General features: G+C 38.4%; 1 protein-coding gene across 4 annotated transcripts in view; it reads left to right on the top strand.

The window, feature by feature from the left end:
- Positions 1 to 17,106, top strand: part of elmo2 (engulfment and cell motility 2) — a 131,296-nt gene extending 114,190 nt beyond the window's left edge. For all 4 annotated transcript variants that reach the window (XM_052100929.1, XM_052100928.1, XM_052100927.1 and 1 more), the window contains 5 exons: positions 8,116 to 8,228; positions 8,377 to 8,484; positions 8,560 to 8,642; positions 14,662 to 14,739; positions 14,943 to 17,106. In XM_052100929.1, the coding sequence (XP_051956889.1) occupies positions 8,116 to 8,228; positions 8,377 to 8,484; positions 8,560 to 8,642; positions 14,662 to 14,739; positions 14,943 to 15,143 (583 nt within the window). In that variant the 3' untranslated portion in view covers positions 15,144 to 17,106. The remainder of the gene's footprint in view (positions 1 to 8,115; positions 8,229 to 8,376; positions 8,485 to 8,559; positions 8,643 to 14,661; positions 14,740 to 14,942) is intronic.
- Positions 17,107 to 25,504: the final 8,398 nt, after the last annotated feature.

Genomic DNA, 25,504 nt, shown 5'->3' with positions numbered 1-25,504 from the left:
AAAGTTGCTAGCTGTTTTAAGTCCACTGTGTGCTGATTGCGGGATGCTAAAATATGGGACAAGCTGTCTGAGAGAGATAAAGAGAAGCCACTTAGGCATATTATTAAGAAAAGATTAATAAAATGAAGCACTGGGTTTCAATTGTTTTATTTCAACCCAACTTCTGGTTGACAATCATGTAAACAAATTTGATCAGACATCTCAGAACATATCCACAAAGTTTAATGTTGTCATTCCGGTATCTTTAATTGTGTTCCAACATTCTTTGCATGTAGTCGATTTCTCTCTGAAGTTCCTGCTTTTGAGGACAATAGATTAGTAAAGCCAATTCTGAGCATATGGCATGAAGGGTCATGCCATGTTTCATGGGATTCTTATCACATTTCTGGGTTTTCGCCAAAATACGTCATTAAATTCTACGATAAGGGTCCTATCTATCATGAGACATGGGGAAATGTGTGACGCAGATGTAATAAAACCATACAAATAAAACACAGATTCTTCCTTTATGAAATTGATAGTTAAGGGAAATATAATTGAGTCGAGTCAAGTCTATTAAATCATCTAAGTCTATTAAAATGCGACTTGAGTGCAACTCTCAAGTTTGAGTCATTAACTCAAGTCCCAATCTCTGGTCTGACCTCTACAATAAGAGGGAATTTATGTCTAATGAAGAAATTAGGACAACATTTTGAATCCATAACATTTTATTTTTTTAAATATTTGAAGTTAGATAGCTTTATACACACAACACAAGGCCACAGTTTGGTTGAACCCCTTCTTTTACTTTTTGAATGGAAGAGGTCACGTGTCTGTCTTATACTAACAGTTTGTGGTTAAGTCCAAAGAATAATTTTATTGTAGACTTCAGGCATTGAGGGACAGGAGAATATACCTGAGGAACATTGGCAAACAGCTTGTTTAAAAGTTCAAACCCAGGTAGTGAGCACCCCCCATACATTTCTCCAATATAAACTGTTAAGTAGACAATACACTCCAATCAAGTTACATCACCTCAACCCTAATATTCCTGATGTATGCTATAAATGTAAACAAGTGAAGGGAAATAATTTTTTTGTACGTGGAAATGTACAAGGATACGCTGTTTTGGAGATATCTCTTTCACCAAAATTGGGCACTTTGAACATTTACCCAGAGGACTTTACAGTCTACAAATTTGAAGACTTTTTGTTAATTATTTGTTTAAGTCTAAACATGTAATTTCCTGATCATGGGAAAAAAAGAAGAAAGTGCTGACATTTTTCCATGGTGATATAGGATGACTTCCTGCCTAGCCTTAGAAAAGATTACATATTTTATTAAAAATGTCTTAAATCCCTATCAAGTCAGTCTCTTGATGCTGCATCAGTAGTTGGAGCTATAGGAATTCCTCCCATAAGTGATGATCACTAAAGCCCTTATAGAATCTTATTGTTAGATGGGCCTTAATTGTCCACCCTTTTTTCTTTCCAGTTAACATTTTTATTGTTTCATAAGCATTTCACAAAGAAAAAAACACAACATATATAAACTGAATCACATTTAACCCCCACTATTGCTGTCTCCATCTTCTGTTTGTCATCGCCAGCAGGTGGGTGTGTCTTTTAGACCAAGAATATGCAGTCTTTAGGGGTCCAATAGAATCTATGTAAAATCTTGAATTGCATAAGGTGCACCAGTGCATCTCTAGATGCAGACTTTGTTTTTTTTAGATTCCTAGCCCACACTCCCTTCTTAAAAACCAAGTTCAAGTCTTTCTCCTATAATCTCTTGATAGAGGTTAAAGCTCTGACCCCCAGACTCTGAATTAGCAGGGAGTAATACACTGATGCATCATGACCTTTTCCAAAAGCAGTAATCACCTCTCCCAGAGTATCTGCTGCTTTAGGGGGTATGTGCTACTCCCAAAAACAATAGAGTAGGTGCTGCTGCTGTAAACACCTATAGAACTGAGATCTGGGAATCCCAAAATGTTTAACCAAATTTTCAAAAGATCTCAACACTCCACTCTTATATAGGTAACGGAGTGTAGTAACCCACCTCACATTCCACTCCGACCAGCAGAAAAAGGACCTATTCATATATAATTTAGGGCTCAGCCATTTGCTTGAGGCAACATTTAATTAAATGTCCGAATTAATCACTCTGGACACTTTTGTCCATACAGAGTGCAAATGCAAGATAATGGTGTGTAACTTGCCTTCGCCGATTAGTTTGATAGAAAGGGTTTGCAATGGATAAATAGGGGCAATAACTTCCTGTTCAAATCAAATCCAGGGAGGGACTCTCTCAGTTGGAAGTGCCCAATGAGCCAAATGTCTGAGACCGAATGCACAATAATAAAACAAAATCTTGGGTAGACCTAGCCCACATTTGTCAGTCGGCCTATGTAACTTATTAAAATGTAATGTGGGACATTTACCATTCAAAATGTAGGACTTACCTATGCTATCAAATTGCTTGAAATAAGACTGGGGGACATGTACAGGGAGCGATTGTAACAGGTAGTTAATTTTTGGAATAAAATTGAATAACATTAACCTTCCCGATCATAGATAAATGTAATGACCACATTGATCGAAATCCTTTAATTAAGGAGTCAACATTAACTCTAACTAAATCAGACAAATTTGCTGGGAATAAAATGGCCAAATACTTAATGCCCTGTTTGGGCCACTGGAAGGCACCTGGCTGGAAAACCGTTACAGGGCAGTACGCTGTCAGAGCCAAAGCTTCAGATTTCGACCAACTGACTCCGTATCCTGAGAACCTAGAAAAGAAAATGAATCTGTGTAGAGCGGAGGAGGGCCTGATGGGGGTGCCCGAAGGATAAAGGTGGCCGGTGACGACAGTTCGAGAGAGAGAGAGAGAGAGAGAGAGAGAGAGAGAATTACAGGCAGCTGCTCTGTGTGTTTATGTTTGTGTGTTTTTGGTTCAGTTTAAACTATTATTAAACTATTATTTATATTGCCAAGCCGGTTCTCGCCTCCTTTCCCTTAATACACTTACAATCTGAAATTAATCAATTTGTTTGTACCGCCGCTACCGGGTGTCTATAAAGTAACTTAATCCATCCAATAAAAGTATTACCAAACTTGTATATTTTAAAAATCTTAAAAAGATAATCCCATTCTACCTTATCAAATGCCTTTTCAGCATCAAGTGCAATGGCCGTGACTGGAGTCTGCTCATTCCCCACTGACCACATAATATTGACGAGACACCTAATGTTATCAGAAGAGCTGCGGAACCAGATAAACCCCACCTGATCTATATGTATAAGAGATGTCATAACTTAATCGGTTGGCTAAGATTATTTACAATATTTTACGTCTAGTTGGATCATAGAAATTAGACGGTAACACTTTGTCTTTTTCCTTTGTCCTTTTTAAGAATCAAACTGATCTGGATTGTGTCCTGGTTGGTGGAAGCTTTCCATTCTTTAATGATTCTGTATAAACCTCTAGCAAAAGTGGAGCCAGTTCTGTAGCATAAGATCTAAAAAATTCAGCGGCAAACCCATCTGGCCTTGGCCGTAGGCAAGGCCGTAATTACCTCACCATGCTCCTCCTAGGTTATCTCAGAATCAAGAGAATTTATTTGTTCATTCGTCAATTTAGGGAGTTCTAATGGTTCCACAAAGTTTCTGATGTCTTCATCAGTAGACGAAGTTGTGGAATTATAGAGCTCAATATAGAATTCTTTAAAAGCATTATTAATATCAATGGCTGAGGTAAAAGCAGATTTCACTGTGGGGATGGTAGAAAAAGACTCTCTCTTCTTTATATATTAAGACAAAAGCTTCCCCGATTTGTCCCCAGACTCAAAATGACGGTCTTGCCCCTTTTATCCAAAACTCCACCTTCTGTAACAAAATAGTATTACATTTGTATTTCAATCAGATCAATTCTCTGAGGCTATCAGACGATATTTGGCACTTTAGCTGCACTTCTGATATTCTCTTCCAATTCCACAAGTTCTCGTGCTTTCGATTTTTTTATGTATGAGGCATACTTTAAGATCCGACCCCTAAGAACTGCCTTAAGTGCCTCCCTAGCCATGTCCACTGAGGATACTGAGGACCAGTTAGTCTCCATACAGACACTGATTTCAGCCTTTAGCATTTGTTGACATTCAGGATTTTGAAAAAGGATACATTAAAGCGACAACTATATGATTTCTTTTTCTCTGTTTGTGGCAACACCTCTAAACTCACCGGGGTGTGATCTGAGACTAAAATGTTTATAATTGAACAATCAACAACAGATGAAATGAGGGACCAAAAATCTGTAAGACCAAGATTTGTACACATCCTGTGAAGCATCAATTGTCCTAGGACTGAGTCCATCAAAAGATTAAAGTCTCCTCCCTATATTATATCATGAGTGGTGTCAGCGGCTTGCAACATCCCTTCAAGATCTATAAAAAAGCCCTGATCATCAGCGTTGGTGTGTAAATATTAGCCAAAATCAACCTTTGCCCCTGAATTTCTGCTAAAACAATAATGACTCTTCCTAATTTATCTTTAATCTGTTTGAGACATTTGAATTGTAGATGCTTACTTATGTAATGACTCCCCTGCTCTTTCTGGAGCCAGTACTAAAGAAAACATGTCCACCACATATCTTCCCAAATTTTTCAGCTTCATGCAGGGAAAGATTTTCTTGAAGAAGAAAGATTTTCTTGAAGAAACCCTATATCATATTTCTTATGCTTAAGAAAATAAATAACCTTCCTTCTTTTTATGGGGTGCCCCAACCCATTCACATTATTATAATATGAAGTTATCACGACCGCATTCCAACATTAGTGCAACAATCAAACCCCGAACTTCCCGCCGAACAAAAAACACAGAAAAAAGAAAAAACTTACACATACTGGCGTCCATCCATCCTTCTAAACTAAAACAGTCCATGCACGCCTATGAGAGACAATGTGAAAATTTGCCATCGGATTGCAAAGAGTCCGGTGCTTCTATACAAATTTTATGAGACAGAATTACACCACAGAAAATAATCTATAAAACAATATCCAGCCAAAGGAGGCATAAGTACAAAGAACACGTAGATTCATCCACATAACTGCTCCGAAGGTGTGTTCCTCCACAAAACAAACTGCAGCCGCTAGGCAGAACCAGCACTAAAAGAACAAAAAAAAAGGTGCACAGTTTCCTTCGACAGTCAAGTGAATGTTCAATGAGTCAAGCCCACTCGGCTGCATATAAAATATCACACAATATTACACAAAATATCACTCCATTGACTTTAAGAAGGACATCGCTTTCTGTGGGCATGTCAATATTTTGCATCATCCTGAGTATCTACTGTATTCTAAATTTGGCCGGGAACATCAGTTCAAAAGCGACTTTCCATGATCTAAGAGTTTCTGGCATTCCTTGAATCAATCACATTTCTCTCTTGCTGAATTAGCAAAGTCTGGGAACAAGAAAATGTTGTGGTTCTTCCAAGGAAGCCTTCCTTTACTCCTCGTCTCGCATAACACGAGATCTTTATTGGATGATCTCAGAAATGTCACCAGAATTAATCGGGACTCTGTGAGCTCGCTCGATTTCCAGCTTATGGCATGTTATGTTGAGGAGACTCAGGAAGAGCCCATCCAGATATTTCACCATATCTCCACCTTCTTCGTCTTCAGGAATTCCAACAATTCAGACATTGTTTCGCCGGCTACGATTCTCTAAGTCTTCCAACTTTTCCCAGACACCCTCCAAGTCTATCTCGGTCGCTAGTGGATTAGCAGCTAATTCTCTCTCCGATGACTCCAGATAATCGATCTGTTTCTCAACATCTGACACTCTTGTACCCATCTCTGTGAATTTCGTCTCCATGGTAGTGATCTATCAACGTATTACATCAAGATCCTCCAAGTCAGCAATGACCTTTGCCAGCAGTGCCGACATGTTCAACATAAGTGTCTGTTAATGTCTCCAGAGCCCGAGGATTTTTAATTCTTTGACATATTATCTTCCTAGAACAGTCAAAAATATGATTGTATCGAATCTCACGGGTTTATGACATAAAAAGTATTAAAACTAACAAAGTGCGTTGAGCTCGCAGTTCACACGTCTGACATTCGCATGGCCCCACGCGACTGTTTTTAATTTCCAGAGTGCAATCACAGTAACATAAATGAGGTTAAAAAATTATCTAATGATGATCTTATATGAACAAAACCCATGGTAGGTCTAACTAGAAAAACTTTCACTTAAGCCTGCTGCAAGGGGGTTAATTAAGGCCTTCTGAATTGAAGCAATTTGTTTTTGTAATAAAAATATCCATATTTATAACTTTATAAACTATAATCACTGGCTTCCGGTAACAGCCGTCCAATTGTGTTCACTGGCTTCCTCTATCCTCTGCACTTCCACGTTCGTCACTTCTCACTGGAGCTTACACTACGCCTACGTCATACGCTGGAACTCGACTCTCTCATGAACGCACGGACGGCCGTTTAAGACATACTGTATATTGCAAGTCTGATGGTAGTTTTCATTTTCATATGCCACATTGCTCAGGCTTTGGAAGTGTATTAAGTATGTAAGGATGTGTATTCATCAGCCTGTTATATGTCCGACATAGACATTCAGGCCTATTGAATCTAAATTTTTCCTATAATTCAGAAATAACCTACATAATTTCTTCACTGTATACCATAGATATCCCTTTATAATAACATTTATTAACATTGACAAACAGTATAACATTATATTATGTTTAAAATATAAAAAACTGTTGTACTGCCCATGTCCACCATTGAAATCTGCTGCTCAAAAGAACTTGGAAGTGTGGTTGCTTGCGGTGTGATTTTAAAGAAATTTCATCTATAAACTAGTTGTTCCCTTAAGCCTTCTCCTTTTTCATCCATCACTCCTTCTTACCACTTCTGGGGCAACAAGTGGAAAGGCTAGCTTTTAGAGCCATCTATGCTTGACAAACTAAGAATCCCATGCTTGCAACGTAATCAACATTGCCGCAAATACCAGTAATCGCATTCGCATAATTAATCTCTCATAATTAATCATTATATATATCATACTTTATGTTTGATAATATACAATCTGTCCTCCAGTACGTCTTCTGTGTAAGATGACATTTTTAAAAATACAGTGCGTGATAAATAACTCAAGCGGGGGATCACATCAGTACAGTAAGAATTTGTGTATGAAGAGGTTAAAGGGGGCATATTATATTTGTATATGTAGCTGTATGGAAATGTTAGTTAATAATTTTTTTGGTTATGCTTATTATTAAAACCAATTTTATTTACAGTGTTTTTTGTTTGTTTGTTTTTTACTTTCTTGTAATTTAGTTTTACATAAAAATCTAAATTTCCATTATATTATCCCTGGTCTGTATTATGTTTATCAAATAAGACAAAAATATTGTAAAGAAAAAAATAAGCTAATTCACGTTTTTGCTAATAGCTCCATACAGGCTAGAATAAATAAATCATATGGTCATGTGGTTTACCATTTTATTTTTTTTACATAATTTTTTGAACCTGTTTGTCTGATTTGCATGTAATTTTGTATGCATCATCTAGAGACAAATGTTGTTCAAAGAATATTTAAAAAGAGTTAAAAAGTTCAAATATGTTGGTGTGGCTCATAATGAATAATTGGTCTATATCTTGCGAGGGCAATATCCAAACTTAACAAAACTTACTACATATGGACTGAACATGGACTGAGGTCACATGCCTAATTGTATTAATTTCCGATGATAGGGGTGCTGTAACGTACGAAAATCCGAATTGTGCAGTTCTGATAAAAGCAGTTGAAATTTGACAAAATAGCATCTACAGTATTGATTGTGTCAAATGTAATTATTTTCACTTCACGTGCTTGGACCCCAAAAATTTCCACTTAATGGAATCTTTGATGAACAATCATAAAAAGTTCCACACTACCTTCATCTATACCAATGATTTTTATGTCAGAACTTTTGTTTGTTTTAAATTTCTCCAAATCATGAAACTGTTTATATCCAGTTTTAAATGGCAGAAAATCCTAGATTTTCAATGTGGTCTAAGACTTGTGGCCCCCACTCTGTAATTGATGTCTTTAGTAACACGTGATTATGTCTTGTTTGTTAGTGAGCTGCGTGATCGTATTCAGCCAGAGATTGTAGAGCTCATCAAACAACAGCGACTGAATCGTCTGTGTGAAGGAAGCTGTTTCCGCAAACTCGCCAACAGACGAAGACAAGGTGACTAAACCAAATATCTGCCAATGATATTATGATAATATCTAACCTCATATCTGCCAATGAGAGCATTAAAAAGATTTTAATTGTACTTTTATTTTTTAGTGCTTATAGTGTGTAATAATGATTTCATTTGTTTTTTTTCTAACAGAGAAGTTTTGGTTCTGTCGTCTGTCTTTGAATCATAAAGTTCTGCATTATGGTGATCTGGATGAGTCTCCACAGGGCGAAGTTCCTTTTGAACTGCTCACAGATAAAAGTGAGAGCATCCATATGAATATAAAACCACTATCCACATGTATTTGCGCAATGACTAATTGTCATTCTCCCACAGTTTCAGTGTCTGACATTAAAGCAGTATTGACTGGGAAAGACTGTCCTCACATGAAAGAGAAGAGTGCGCTCAAACAAAACAAGGTAAATAAAAACAACATATTCACCATCACACTATTATAGTTTGTAAGCGATCTACTTCCATGAGACTGAGTTGTTGAATTAGCCATGCCCCCTCATTCCAAAACCCTGCACTTCAAAGATCCCAAATGAGCTTTATTGAGATCAGAATCTATTGTTAAAAACAACAGCAGCATAATAGCGCACACAACTGTCATCTGTTGGCATAAAAATGGCATTATGCCTCAACAGTTCACTGTGATTACACTATGAACACTAAAAACACTAGGAGAACGCACAAAATGATTGACAGGCAGAAAGCGTCGGTGACCGTGGCGCACAACAAATTCTTGTTTCAAATTCTTGAGTCTAGAGCGGTCAGGTTTTCAATGAATTTACTTACATAATGTTGGATCTGTTCAAGTGCAGTTTTATGCTATGATATATATATATATATATATATATATATATATATATATATATATATATATATATATATATATATATATATAGGATAGTAATAGGTGAGAAGGGCCATAAATATCTTCAAGACCTCTCCAAGCAGCATTAACTTACTGTAAAGGGATCAATGGAAAGGAGGAGGCGAGAACCAGCTTGACGATATAAATAATAGTTTTAATGATAAACTCAAAAGAAGACACATACACACACGACGTACATGTCCGCTAATGATCTCTCTCTCCCGCACGATCCTCTGCAGTCGACCTTTAAACCTCAGAGGCTTGATTAGCCTAATATGGGACCGGGTGTGTATGATCACGACCCGGCTCCGCCCTGCCACATTCCTCCCTCATTCTCTCAGGCTGGGGAGCCCCCGGACTGACTCCTGCGCCCCTGACCGCGGCCCTGACCGCTCCAGGCGGTCGGTTACAAATGTTCCACTCAGAGAAGGGAGGGTGAGCCACACTGTTTGGGCCCCCTCCAATCTCAGCAGCCAATCATAACAAGAAGCGCCAAACTGAAATCTCCTCATCAGGAAGGTATAAAACTATCCTCTGGATGAACACACCTTTGTTCTGAGTTCCTGGCTGTTTGAGTTTGGGAGCAATAACAGAATAATAATCAACGTCCTGAGTCCCTGTCCGGAGGGTCATTAATAGGGCACACTTATAAAACACCTTTGTCCTGAGTCTCAGAAGAAGACACTAACAGGATAACAGGTTTCACTCTACGAGAGAGAAGCAACATTCTGAATCTCTGGCCTGAGTGGTAGGAGATGTAACAGAATACAAACCAACCAACATGCTATGTCTCACTCCATGAGAGAGAGGATAACCGATCATCCAATGTTCTTTGTCTCCATCCAAGAAGATCGACCAAATACCAAGTCTCACTACAAGAGACTATTGCAACGCCAATTTTGGAATCCCTACACCAGAGAGCTAACTACAGCGACATGGTTTATCACTTGCAAGCAAACCCTCTCTTCAAGTAACATGCATCTGCGTATTCTAGATGATGAATCATGCACCGACACAAGGGAAGTATATCTGTGTGTTCCAGATTGCAAGAAACCTCTTGGTCCTTCCAGGAGTTCAGCATTCCTCAGCTCCATGTCCAAGGCTGTTAAAATGAAATCCAGCTCCTTCCCCACTGTAGTGTGGCCCTGAGCCCCAGTGGAAGACACCGCTGTTACCAAACTCATCAATCAATCAAGGAGAATGTAAATATCATTACTAAACCTATTTCCAGAGACCTTGGCATTAGTGTATACTATCAGTTTATGATTTTCTAATGTTCTTTTGATTGCATAACCTGTGTATGAAATGTTTTACAAATAATCTTTACATTATTTTTTTAATTAGGAATAAGGTTTTCACCTTATTAATTAACAGAGAAACAGAAAATTATCTTTCATAAGATAATAGTCATACTTTGCCATTGCTACATCCAATTCAACCACTTGCATCTTTCCATCCTATGCACATGATTTACCTATTTATTTTTATTTTATCTTTACCATATTAGTACCATTTTGTTGTTTTTGTTAGTTATTCTTGTTTATCTGTTTGTAAATAAAACTCATTTTATTACAACTGTGTGTTCCTTGTTTTGATGATACAGAAGATTTCTCTTAAGGGTTAGGCCGAATCTCATGAATCCTTCAGATTGATCAGATGACCAGCTCCCTCCAATTTACATATTTCTAATATATTCAATTGCTCGTGCACGCTTTTTCAGTTCTGCCCACAAATTTTCGATCAGATTGAGGTCAGGGCTTTGTGATGGCCACCCCAATACCTTGACTTTGTTGTCCTTAAGCCATTTTTCCATAACTTTGGAGGTATGTTTGGGGTCATTGTCCATTTGGAAGACCCATTTGCGACCAAGCTTTATGTCTTGAGATGTTGCTTCAATATATCCACATAATTTTCCTTCCTCATGATGCCATCTATTTTGTGAAGTGCACCAGTCCCTCCTGCAGCAAAACACCTTCACAACATGATGCTTCCACCCCCAAGCTTCACAGCTAGGATGGTGTTCTCCGGCTGACTAGCCTCACCCTTTTTCCTCCAAACATAACAATGGTCAATTTTGTTTTTGTTTCATCAGAGGAAATTTCTCCAAAAAAGTAAGATCTTTCTCTCATGTGCACTTACAAGGCTTTTTTTGGCAGTTTTGGAGCATTGGCTTCTTCCTTGCTGAGCAGCCTTTCAGGTTATGTTGATATAGGACTCGTTTTTACTATGGATATATGGATAGATACTTCCGGTTTCCTCCAGAATCTTCACAAGGTCCTTTGCTGTTGTTCTGGGATTGATTTGCACTTTTCGCACCACGCTACTTTCAACTCTTGTAGATAGAATTCCTGAGCGGTATGATGGCTGTTAGGTCCCATGGTGTTTACACTCACGTACTATTGTTTGACACATGAACGTAGTGCCTTCATGGCATTTGGAAATTGCTCTCAAGGATGAGCCAGGCATGTGGAGGGCCACAATATTTTTTCTGAGGTCTTGGCTGATTTCGTTTGATTTTCCCATGGTGTCAAGCAAAGAGGCACTGAGTTTGAAGGTAGGCCTTAAAATACATCCACAGGTACACCTCCAATTGAATCCATTTAGCAATTTAGCCTATCAGAAGCTAATTGCCTAAAGGCTCAACATAATTTTCTGGAATTTTCCAAGCTCCTTAAAGGCACAGTTAACTTAGTGAATGTAAACTTCTGACCCACTGGAATTGTGATATAGTGAAACAATCTGTCTGTAAACAATTGTTGGGAAAATTACTTGTGTCATGCACAAAGTAGATGTCCTAAACGACTTGCCAAAACTATAGTTTGCTAATATGAAATCTGTGGAGTGGTTAAAAAGTGAGTTTTAATGACTTCAACATAAGTGTATGTTAACTTCTGACTTCAACTGTATGTAGAAATGAATATTAACCAAGATTATTAAGTATTGTTCATTGTAAGTTCATGTTATCTAATGAAGTATACTAATGTTAACAAATACAGCCATAAATGTTACACATTAAAGTTACAAAAAATAAGAAAATGTTGTTTAAAATAGTTTAAAAGTATAGGACAATGCTGACAATGCTTGAAATGCAATTTCAACTACCCACGTAACAGGGTAAATGTTTATTTAGAGCAACAAAATTAATGAAAACTTAAAGTTGGCCAGAATGTGTGCAAAGTCAATACAAATTAAAACAACTACATATTTTAAGTAGGGCCTATAAACACAACAATTTGAAATATATGTTTGTAAAGAAATATAAAGAATAAACACATACCTCGTAGAGAACAGAGATCTTTGCAGATAGGATAGTTTGGTTATTTTCCAGATTAATTGCTCATATTTTCTGTCTATGTGAGTTTTTTGCATCTTTATATTGGCAGTGTTTAAATAGCCTATTCCTGAGAAAACATGAAAATCCCTACAAGCAGGTCCGCATTAAGAGCTCACTGGGCCCCGGGGCTATGAGTTACTGCAGGGCCCCCCCTGATGACAAGAGTCACAAATAACAATAGAACAAAGGCACATAAGAAATCGACCTACTTGAAAAACTTAAAGCACTGAATAATATTATACTGTATAAAGTAATCAAATATACAATACATAGTTTTCACTATAAATTCAAAATTCATTCTTATTTATTTTACAAAAGTGATTCAGTCAAGGGCAGTAAATTACTTTCTTTCTGATGTTTGATTAACATTATTGACACAAATGGCGACAGCAGCTTTATTAGCAGCTTCTGTCACTTTAAGACCTCAGGGTCGGAACTCAAGTGTGCTGTGCAAAACCGTCTCAAGTTCACCATGGTTTTAAAACGAGCATTTACAAAATGAATTTTCTCCCGCTGCTTAATGTGCCTGAGCAGTTTAAAATAATTTGTATCTAAACCACAATGCTTAAAAACGCGTTTAAATTATAAACTTACATCATGATGGCGCAGCAAAATTGACATATTTCTACCGCCCTTTAGGCGAATATAGAGTTTGATCAAACACAAAAAGTAATATAACGTCCATCAAGTTAATAATCAAACTTACCGAAAATTGGTGGGGTCGATGTCGACCCTGTGTCTTTATCTGCTCCAACATGTGCCCGGCCCACTTGCTGTTCCACAACTTCTCTGTGATCATCAGCTTTAGTAAAATAACCCGATAGCTTGGGGACTTTACTGAGCAGCTCATGTTTCCTCTGCTGTTTAGCTTTTAAAACTTTTCTTTTTTGAGCCCCACTCGCACATGTTTTTTTAAAATATGACATTTTTAGCTATGCGACGAAGATAATGCGTGACTGACAAATTTAAGAATAGTCTAGAATGAAGTGAAGAGTGGAGGCGGCGATTGATTGGTTGACGCGTATATTCTAATAAGGCGCAGGCAGCCATCATCTGATAGGCCTACGAATATACAGCAAAGCGCCACTGAATAACAGGGCTAATTTGTGGGGGGCGTGGTAAGGCTTTGGCAATCAGATGGCTAGTAGTAGTCAATCTGCTCCACAGCCAATCACGGGCCCCCTCCTTGCTCGGGCCCCGGGGCTTTAGCCCCGCCTAGCCCTGTTGTTAATGCGGCCATGCCTACAAGTGCTTTTTCTGTTATCCTTTACACAAAACAAGCCTCAAAGACTCAAATGGCCACAAATAAATATTTTTTCATTTATTTCCTACGTTTCTGTCAGTTGTGCACATTATTCAGCAAGATGTGCGACCTGTCTAATAATACTGTTATGGATTTCGTCTGTTAATTTTGAACTTTAAACTGAAGTGCATTGACTTATTAAAGGGGTAACCCCACTCTTAAAGGAATAAATAGTTGACCCTAAAATGAAAATTCCTTTATCAATTACTCACTTACTTTTTTGCAAAACCTTATGACTTTCTTTCATCCGTGGAACTAACAAGATTATGTTAGTCTCAGTTACCATTCACTTTCATTGTATAAAATAAGAAATAAATGAAAGTGAATGGTAACTGGAACTAACATTCAGCCTAACATCTCCTTTTGTGTTTCACAGCTGTTGGAACAGCATATGGTCAAGTAATCATGACAGAATTTTCATTTTTGGGTGAACTATCCTATTTTTAATGTTTTTATGTTTTTTGCCAAGAACAACAATATAAATTTCAGTGTTAAAATATTTTCTTCTATCCCAGCTTAATATGCAGAGACTATTTAACTAATAGTTAACCATTCTGTGATTAATTTACTTGAAAACTGTAATCTCTGTGGCACTATAAAAATGTCTTTGTTTGTTTGGAGTTGCCTGTTTAAACCCCACCCAACAACGTTACTCGACCAATGGCATGAGTTTGGGGTGGGACTACCTTTCTGATTGATCAACAGAAGAAAAGGGTCATATACAGAAAACTGTTTGGAAAACACTGTTTGTGTTTGCTGTTCCTTTTAGTGGCACAAGTGTCGCAGAAATTACATACTTCAGCTTTAAAATGTATGTTAGAACATAAAAGTCAACAATCATACAGATTGCTTCATAATACTCTAATTGGAAATGCTTTATATATAGAAATGTCTGTAAATATCTCTTGAATAATTTGTTTTTAGGAAGTGTTGGAGTTGGCTTTCTCCATCCTCTATGATCCAGATGAAGCGCTCAACTTTGTGGCACCCAACAAATATGAGGTCAGATTCAAAAACACACTGAAATGTGTTTAATTATTAATCACAAATGTGTTCAGTCTTCTGTACTGCTGAGATTCCACTATGTTTATAATGTCTTAACACATTAAAAACCTGCAAAGCTGTAAAGAATCAGACCCATGTACTGAACATGTTCTGTTGTACTGTGTGTTTTTTTATGTTTATGTTTGTTTATTGTTGAGCAGTATTGCATCTGGATGGACGGGCTCTCTGCTCTATTGGGAAAGGAGTTGGGGAGTGACCTCACACGAAGTGACCTCAACACATTAATGAGCATGGAAATGAAGCTCCGCCTCCTTGATCTGGAAAACATTACGATCCCTGAAGCACCGCCCCCTGTGCCCAAGGAACCCAGTACTTACAACTTCACCTATAATTATGGATGAGACGTTTGTCCATTTCCTGTGTTTGCATTTGCTTGTGTGTGTTTTTCACTCTTTAAAGGTGAAGTGTGTTTTTTTTTTTTCCAATGTTAAAATACTTCCTCCTATCTCAGTGGACTGAGGCAAAACATTGCTCTGTTTGTTTGAGCGGCCTGACATGTCAACTTTTTGGCTCAACAAATGGTGGAAGTTTGGGGTGGGAATACCTGTTTTACAGATGAGGGGGAAATAAGCAATTCCATTTGGTGTGGCTGATGGTGCAGAAATAACACACTTCACCTGTAGGCTAGTGTGTGTGCTTTTACATTCACTAGTCTTGGTTTAAAGAGTATTTTTCAATTCTTTATCAAATGTTGGTAAGGCGGTTCTTCTGACTACAAATGTTTGATTAAAAAAGAGCTGGAATTATTGCACAGTACACTTTACACAAAAAACAACAACACTACTTTTATCTGCTACACACTCTTGAAAAACTTGCATTTTTTCTCATATCCCATGTTATCAAGTTTACACAAAGATCATTTTCTTTGAGGAAATTAACTAAGAATGAATTGCATCTGCTGATATTAATTTATTTGCACGCACTGTTTGCATTGTTATAGCACCTGATTTACTTAAGGAATTATGCAAATCAGTTAATAGCATAAACATCCACAAAATCTGTGCTGAACATAATTTGCATGGCGCAATTACTGAACTTGCGGGGGTATGGACTGCAGGATACAAAATACTTGTTTTTTTTTTAATTATTTTTACAACCTGCTAATAGTATGACATTAAAGGAAAAGTTCACTCAAAAATTTAAAATGCTTTTGTAATTTACTCACCCTTATGTTGTTCCAAACCACTATAACTTTCTTTCTTGTGTGGAACTCAAAAGATGTTGTAGTTCTTTCCCATTTTTTTCAATACAATGGAAGGTGGTAGCAACTTTGAAACTTTTCAAACTTTACATTTATGCAGCGATGTAATATGTTAAAAGCCTATATGAGTAAAAATGAAAGAATAATTAAGAATAAAAAATTAAGAACTTTGTACACCCTACTGTCTGCAGACAACTAATATTTACTGACATTTGCTATTGTCAATACAAATATATTTTTGTATTTGATGTGAAAGACACTGTAAGAAACAAAGGTTGCTTGAAAGAAAGAATAAGAGTGAACAAAAAGATAGAAATAGTGTTACGTAGTGTAATATTGAATACTGACCCGTACTTTATGACTAACACAATTAACTACTGATGTCAATGTATTATAACCTCTCTGAGGCTGTCAGATATAACAATCAAAATAGTGAACACTCTGTCCAAAAAACACACTGGCTATCGCTATACAATCCTTTAAAAATCTGTTAAATATTAGCCATATCATTTCATTCTTGTAGACTACACATTTATCTGGGGATTCCTTTATTATAATAAAATGGTGCCATTTAAATGATTTACACACCTTATGTATTTACCTGTGGTTGCTTTCATATTGCTTTGCAAAGTGTACGGTTATTCCGTGTGAAACTTGATAAAGAAAATGTATAACTCTAATACTGGTATAAAATGGATTACAAACAAAGGTATCATTATTTGCTCAAATATAACTGTTTCAGATGGTAGATTGTGTACATGTTGTTAGTTGGCAGGAATCAATGCCATATGGAATATTGTATACATAATAAATATGTAGTGCCTTCAGAAAGTATTAACTCCCATTATTTCAAATTTATCAAAATTAGTAGATGAAATCAGCATTAAAAATAGTATTGGATACATTTTTCCTCTTAAAATGTGTTGAATGTGTTGTTGAATGAGAAAAAATATTTCACTGATTTAGAATTCAGTGATATAACAGGGACAAAATACTGAATACCTGTGTGTGAATACTTTCTAAAGTCACTGTACGGTATATAAACTATATATTGTGCTGCCACAGTAATTGAAATGAATTTGTGTGCCATAATAAAAACTTTATGAGTGTTAACATCATGAATTAGTCACTTTTTTGTTTAACCTAATGAATAAACAATTTGAACTGTGCTGCACATGGACCAAATATTTAAACTTAATGACTAATCTAGTAATATAACAAATTAAACTCATTATATTCACAATAATAATTAATAATAATTTTATAGCACCTTTTAGCAATTAAGCACAAGGTGCTTCACAAAAAATGTAATCAAAAACACATACAGTAATACCCAACACAGTCACATAGTAATAAAAACAAGACTATAAAAATGAGTTTTTAAACAAGACTTAAAATGGTCACAAATTCAGTAGATATAATATGCCAAGGCAGGCTGTTCCATAATCACGGGGCCTTCAGTACAAAAGCTCTATTACGTTTTATTTTGTATCTGGATCTTGGAACATCCAACAGTTAATGACAAGAAGATCTAAGAGGTCTAACTGTTTCATAAGGTCTTAAAGGTGTCATGAATTTGCTTTTTATTTTATTTTATAATATTCCTTGAGGTCCACTTATAATGTTAGTGTGATTTTTTTCATTAAAAGTAGTCATAATTTAGGAATAATTTGTCATTTTCTATCCAGTTTTAAACACACGTTTTTTGGGACATGTGTTCTTGAAGATTTCAGTGTAAATGCCCACTGCTGTGAATGGGTAACATCTTTACCTGTGGATAAGTGTAAAGGACCCGCCATTTCTCGCATGTGGGGTTGACAACCGCAGGAATTCATCCATACATGTTTGAGCCAGAGTTTGATCCCGCATTTGAAGAAAATGAACCCCCTCCACAAACACCACGGATACTGCACTCTGTGACTACATGGTAAGTAATCACTGTAATTTACTTGTCTATTTGTGTAATAGGTATTACTTTTATTGTTGTTTAAACTAAGACGCAACACAATGGTGTGTATCTTGTTGAATAGTTTTCATTTTCCAATGGTGAAACATTTCCCTGTTTTACAAATGCTGAGAGATACATTACAGTACCGAATAAAGTGTAAATACATGGTGCTATCTCATTTATAACTGTGAAAGGATACACTTACCATGCAACATGTAAAAGTATCAGAGGCGTAGGAGCCATTATACTTGCACATTTCAAAATCTAAGTTTTGTCCCCCACACTATTTCCCAATGTAAGATTTTGTTTTGCATTGCCTGCCTATCTCTGCCGATTTCGGAGTCTCCAAATGAATCCATTCTGTAACTTTTAAATAGGCCTACGCCCAATTCAAAGTCACGTTGCTCGCGGTACTAGACAGATCCGCAGACTGTACGCTCCACAAAGTTGCGTTCAGACGTTCAGCTGTTTTCTTCAGCAGTCTGTTCAAGTTGCAGCTGACAGCCTGTTCTGCATCTAAAGGTAAAACCTCCCACACTTGTCTGTCTGGAGTAAAGTTTTAGAAAATCTTCTTGACTGACAGATCGCGTTCCTTCATCGTTTTGTCGCTATGGTTACACACACACACACACACACACACACACACACACACACACACACACACACACACACACACACACACACACACACCGTTGGCGGTGCGCTCAAAGTCATCTGTCAGTTGTGCAGTTACCCAAAATCTCATGAATGAAGTTAAAACCCTTCATGTCACTGTATGAAATAAAATCGACTAGCAAAAATACAGGAGGCCGCCTTACAAACGAGTGTGTGGAGGATATTGTCATTTCGCCGTAAGGTTTTGATAGCGTCATTTATTTATAAGGAGGGCAACACTCCAGTCCAGGAGGTGGCACTAATGCACCTAAAAACGGTTTATTTATGTATGCTTCGGCAGCCGGTGTTTTTATTTCTTGTATGTAAATCTAGTATGATGTAAATGTGAGGTAAGTTAACGTAGGAAAGGAAACGTGGAAGTAAAAATACTGAAATAAATACTGATAACATATTTTGGGCGGTTTTGTTTGCATTTTGGCGGTTTTTGAACAGTTTTTGGGCTAATTCAGCCGATGAAATGGCAGATTGCTGGTTTTCAGTTTGATCATCAGTTTTGTTGTATTTTGAAACTGTCAAATATAGCCTTAGAAGCAAACTATCTAATTTTATGTTGTGTAAAACATGCAAATGTTAGCTAATTAGTTAACTAGCTATATGCTATCAAAGCTGATGAACAGCCAAGAGTGTGTGAATGTGCCATTGATACGTGTCCATAAACTATGTAGAAGTAACATTAGTCACAAATTGTTCACACAGAGATGAGCATCCTACAGTACTTTAAGAGGAAGAGGACAGAGGAGAACGGGCTTGTAAGTTTAATGGATAGCTACATACAGTATATTCTAAAATTCACATAGTAAAAGCACTTTAGATCAAATTAGGCCAACGGCATGTCATCAGAGTTTGCATTGAAACCAGTTCTGTGTCCTCAAACATGTGTTACTTTCCTAGACAGGAGATGAAGAGACCACAGAACAGGGAGAGTTAGGGCCAAGTGAGACACAGGTAATGGGAATATGACAGAATGCTCATTTGTGTAGGATAACAGAATACATTGGTACTGTGTCCAGCTAATTTAACTAGTTGTTCTAAATATATATTTGAATGTAAAATGAGTTCTGTGTCCTCAAACATGTGTTACTTTCCTAGACAGGAGATGAAGAGACCACAGAACAGGGAGAGTTAGGGCCAAGTGAGACACAGGTAATGGGAATATGACAGAATGCTCATTTGTGTAGGATAACAGAATACATTGGTACTGTGTCCAGCTAATTTAACTAGTTGTTCTTATGATTAATATACAGGTGCTGGTCATATAATTAGAATATCATCAAAAAGTTAATTTATTTCAGTAATTCCATTCAAAAAGTGAAACTTGGATATTATATTCATTCATTACACACAGACTGATATATTTCAAATGTTTATTTCATTTAATTGTGAGGATTAAAACTGACAACTAATGAAAATACCAAATTCAGTATCTCCGAAAATTTTAATATTACTTAAGACCAATACAAAAAAAAGATTTTTTAGAAATGTTGGCCAACTAAAAGTATGAACATGTAAAGTATGAGCATGTACAGCACTCAATACTTAGTTGGGGCTCCTTTTGCCTGAATTACTGCAGCAATGCGGCGTTGCATGGAGTCGATCAGTCTGTGGCACTGCTCAGGTGTTATGAGAGCCCAGGTTGCTCTGATAGTGGCCTTCAGCTCTTCTGCATTGTTGGGTCTGGCGTATTGCATCTTCCTCTTCACAATACCCCATAGATTTTCTATTGGGTTAAGGTCAGGTGAGTTTGCTGGCCAATTAAGAACAGGGATACCATGGTCCTTAAACCAGGTACTGGTAGCTTTGGCACTGTGTGCAGGTGCCAAGTCCTGTTGGAAAATGAAATCTGCATCTCCATAACGTTGGTCAGCAGCAGGAAGCATGAAGTGCTCTAAAACTTCCTGGTAAACTTCAGAAAACACAGTGGACCAACACCAGCAGATGACATGGCACCCCAAACCATCACTGACTGTGGAAACTTTACACTGGACTTCAAGCAACGTGGATTCTGTGCCTCTCCTCTCTTCCTCCAGACTCTGGGACCTTGGTTTCCACATGAGATGCAAAATTTGCTCTCATCAGAAAAGAGGACTTTGGTCCACTGTGCTTTATTAAATCCAGAGTCAACGCAGCCGCCTACCAGGACATTTTCAGAGCACTTCATGCTTGCTTCATTTTCCGGCAGGATTTGCACCTGCCCACACTGCCAAAAGAACCAAAAGCTGGTTCAATGACCATGGTATTACTGTTTAACTACTGTGTGATTTCATGTAATATTCTATTTTTGGGGATTTTGATTTCATGGGTTTCATAAGCTGTAAGCCATAATCATCAAAATTATAACAAATAAAGGCTTGAAATATCTCACTTTGCATGTAATGAGTCTATATAATATATTAGTTTCACCTGTTAAGTTGAATTCTTGAAATAAATCAACTTTTTGATGATATTCTAATTTTATGACCAGCACCTGTATATATTTTAATGTAAAATGAGTTTATCGCTGAAGCTTTATAATGATAAGCTACGCTAAGTAAAGTGGCTTTTATGATAACAATTTATAGAGTTTGATTTGTGTTATTTCGTGTACATTCTATAGAGCAGCCAGAATTGGAGAGAGGTCAGGGTTTCAGAGCAGGTCAGCCAGACAGAGCATCAAAGGCCATATAAACCTAAGGCAGGATGTATCATTCAGCAGCAGCTTGCAAACAAGACACTTAGTTTCCAGGATAGATGGTACAAGAACTATATATGGCTACACTACTGTCCTGATGTGAGAGGTATACTCTGTTTCTATTGCATGAAAGCATTTAAAAATCAAACAAGTCCCCTTGCTAAAAGTGTAGATCAGTCATTTGTATCTACAGGATTCCAAAACTGGAAAAAACCAATAGAAAAATTTAAATCACATGAAATGTCTCAAGCACACAAAGTGGCCATAACAACACACACACATCAGGCAAAATCAATAGACACACAGTTATCATCAGCAAAGGCTCTTCAGCAACAGCAGGCAAGGTCTCATCTGCTAAAAATTGTTGGCTCATTGCAGTTTCTTGCTAGACAAGGTACTGCTATTCGCGGTCATGAAAACAGTGAGGGAAATTTCAGGCAGCTCCTTCGTCTCAGGTCAGAGGATATTGAGGGACTGGAGAGTTGGATAGAGAGTAGGTCAAATTTTCTCAGCCCTCAAATTGAAAATGAGATTTTGCAGATCCTGTCTTTAAACATTGTGCGGGAGATAGCATCTGCTGTGCGGAACTTGCCGACACTCCAATACTCCATCATCATGGATGGCACCCAAGATGTTGCAGGGGTAGAGCAGGAGTAAATCTGCATCCAGTATGTGGACCATGATCTAATACCTCATGAAGATTTTGTCGGTCTTTATGAAGTGTCTTTGACCACAGGGGCAAATCTGGCTAGGGTTGCCATTGATGTCCTCCATAGAATGAATTTGCCGCTATCTGGTCTCCGTGGGCAAACGTACGATAGAGCTGCAAACATGTCTGGCAAGACTGGTGGAGTGCAGACCAAAATCAAGGAGATTCAGCCTCTTGCCCTCTATGTCCATTGTGGACCACATTGCGTCAATCTTGTAACACAGGCTGCCTGCAGTTCATCCTGTGTGGTTATGGATGCACTGTCATTGGTCCACAAACTTGGAACCCTCTTCAACCAGTCAGGCAAGTTTAAAATGGTCTTTAAAGAGATTGCCAAATCAGAACATGGGATCATCAAAACACTGAAGCCCTTATGCCCTACCAGATGGGTTGTCAGGATGAAGGCTATTCTAGCTGTTCTTGGGCAGTATGAGGCAGTGCTGCTCAGTCTGGAGGAGATGGCTTCATCTGGTTACTCTGAAACAACAATCACAGCTAGGGGGCTTTTGGAGCGATTCCAAAAGGGGACCATGGTGCTTGGGCTTCTTCTTGCTTGTGAAGTGATTGGAGAACTAGAGTGTCTGAATTACTCCCTACAGACGTCAACAGGAACTGTCATGGGCATGACGGCAGCTGTGGACTGCGTGAAGTCAACTCTGAAGGCAAAGAGGTCAGATGAAATGTTTCACCGTATATACACAAGGGCCACTGAGCTAGTCACCAGCACAGGTATTGAACCTATCCAGATGCCGCATGTCAGAAAGCCACCCAAGCGCGTCACAGGAAATGCAACAGCATTTGTCCCAGCAACCACTGAAGAGCATTACCGCATTGACTTCTTCAAAATGCTGGATACTGTGGACATGCAACTAACCAAGCGCTTTGAACAGAGTAGCCTGCAAGTCCTGGATGAATTAGAGAGAGTGCTCCTGACTGGAAAGATGCAAGATGTTGTCAGCCAATATCCAGAGCTAGATCGGCATTCACTGGAGGTACAGCTGCCAATGTTCAAGCTTCAGTTCGACTATAGTACCACTCTTGAGGCTACCAACATACTAAAAAAATCTGCTGCCAGAGGTCCGCAGTCTCTTCAGCCAGGTAGAGACATTGGTGAGGCTGCTTTTGGTTGTTCCTTCTTCCTCTGCAGAACCAGAAAGAAGTTTCAGTTCCCTAAGAAGACTGAAGACCTGGCTAAGGAGCACAATGTCACAGACCCGTCTAAACAGCACTGCAATCTGTCACATCCATCAGAACAAGTTGAATCATCTAGATAGAGCAAGAATTTGCGAGCAGTTCATCTCTGCAAACGATCAAAGAAGGCATGTTTTTGGGACCTTCAATTAAGTCAACATGCTCTTTCTGTCCATCACCTGGCTCTGCCTCAGTCTCTCTCCATCACTGCCTCAACCTCCATCCATCCCCAGGCTCTGCCTCAGCCTCTCTCCATCAGTCTGCCTCAGCCTCTCTCCATCAGTCTGCCTTAGTCTCTCTCCATCAGTCTGCCTCAGCCTCTCTCCATCAGTCTGCCTTAGTCTCCATCCATCAGTCTGCCTCAGCCTCTCTCCATCTGTCTGCCTTAGTCTCCATCCATCAGTCTGCCTCAGTCTCTCTCCATCAGTCTGCCTCAGTCTCCATCCATCAGTCTGCCTCAGTCTCTCTCCATCAGTCTGCCTCAGCCTCTCTCCATCAGTCTGCCTCAGTCTCCATCCATCAGTCTGCCTCAGTCTCCATCCATCAGTCTGCCTCAGCCTTTCTCCATCAGTCTGCCTTAGTCTCCATCCATCAGTCTGCCCCAGTCTCTCTCCATCAGTCTGCCTCAGCCTCTCTCCATCAGTCTGCCTCAGTCTCCATCCATCAGTCTGCCTCAGTCTCTCTCCATCAGTCTGCCTCAGTCTCCATCCATCAGTTTGCCTCAGTCTCCATCCATCAGTCTTCCTCAGTCTCTCTCCATCAGTCTGCCTCAGTCTCCATCCATCAGTCTGCCTCAGTCTCCATCCATCAGTCTGCCTCAGCCTCTCTCCATCAGTCTGCCTCAGTCTCCATCCATCAGTCTGCCTCAGTCTCCATCCAGCAGTCTGCCTCAGCCTCTCTCCATCAGTCTGCCTCAGTCTCCATCCATCAGTCTGCCCCAGCCTCTCTCAATCAGTCTGCCTTAGTCTCCATCCATCAGTCTGCCTCAGTCTCTCTCCATCAGTCTGCCTCAGTCTCCATCCATCAGTCTGCCTCTGTCTCCATCCATCAGTCTGCCTCAGCCTCTCTCCATCAGTCTGCCTCAGCCTCTCTCCATCACTGCCTTAGTCTCCATCCATCACCAGGCTCTCTCATTGCCAGGCTCTGCCCCAACCTCTTTATCACCAGGCTCTGCCCCAACCTCTTTATCACAAGGCTCTGTCCCAGCCCGATCATCTTCTAAATGGTGTGTTTTCATTTATGTGTTCTTTATTAAATAAAGTATGTTTTTGTACAGTTCATGGTATGTAGTCATTTGGTTGTAGTTATATTAGATTGCTTCTCTCTGTTTTTATAATCTACCCAGTCTGTCACTGCATATACCCTCTTACAACCAAACTAAGTAGTACAGTCTGTTCCGAAAAGTAATTAGAAATGAGCATTTAAGTGCTTTATATATATTAAAAATATTTTAAAAAGCGGGGAATTTCCCCCGAACCCCCCTAGCATTTCCTGTCCCCCCCAGGTTCAAAATTGCTCCTACGCCCCTGAAAAGTATACAGTACATTCACAGGTGTTTGCCGCACTGTCGCTCATCATATAATCATCTTTCATAATATTTTCAGTGTAGTGACAAACACATACATTGTTCATTACAATGAATCATGTTTTCATTCAAAAGGAAAAATAAATGTCAGCCACTCTTGGGATCCTTGTGAAGCAAATGCAAGAAATTTAGTTTCCCACAATCTGGCGCTGCACAACATCTTAACGTCTTGACATCTTCGTGGCCATCGTGATACCTCCTGATTGCTCCAAAAATAATCTCACCACTCTACTCTAATGGCAATACCGGTGGGCGGGCCTAAGCAGTGTCAAAGAAAAGTAGGCGTTGATCTGTTGCAGACGCTTGCCTGTGATGATGTAATACTTCACTATGACGTATTAGTAGAGAACAAGTCATTTTTGCACCTTAGTTTCAATAAAGCCTTTTTTTTTTTCGTCAGACCATTGGGATTCAAAGACAAATACAATTGTAGGTCACTTTTCATGGCAATGAAAATAAATGATGTATTTCAAATCACAGAACCAATTGTTAGCATATACAGGCGCATGTAAAAGTTTAGACAGCCCTGAAAATTTCCATGATTTTCATTTATAAATAATTGGGTGTTTTGATCAGCAATTTAATTTTGATCTATCAAATAACTGAAGGACACAGTAATATTTCAATAGTGAAATGAGGTTTATTGGATTAACAGAAAATGTGCAATATGCATCAAAATGAAATTAGACAGGTCCATAAATTTGGGCACCCCAACAGAACGCTTC

Source organism: Xyrauchen texanus, chromosome 32 (assembly GCF_025860055.1).
Source record: "Xyrauchen texanus isolate HMW12.3.18 chromosome 32, RBS_HiC_50CHRs, whole genome shotgun sequence".
Taxonomy (NCBI): domain Eukaryota; kingdom Metazoa; phylum Chordata; class Actinopteri; order Cypriniformes; family Catostomidae; genus Xyrauchen; species Xyrauchen texanus.
Note: the sequence above shows the minus strand (reverse complement) of the source record. Positions and strands in the feature narration are given on the sequence as shown.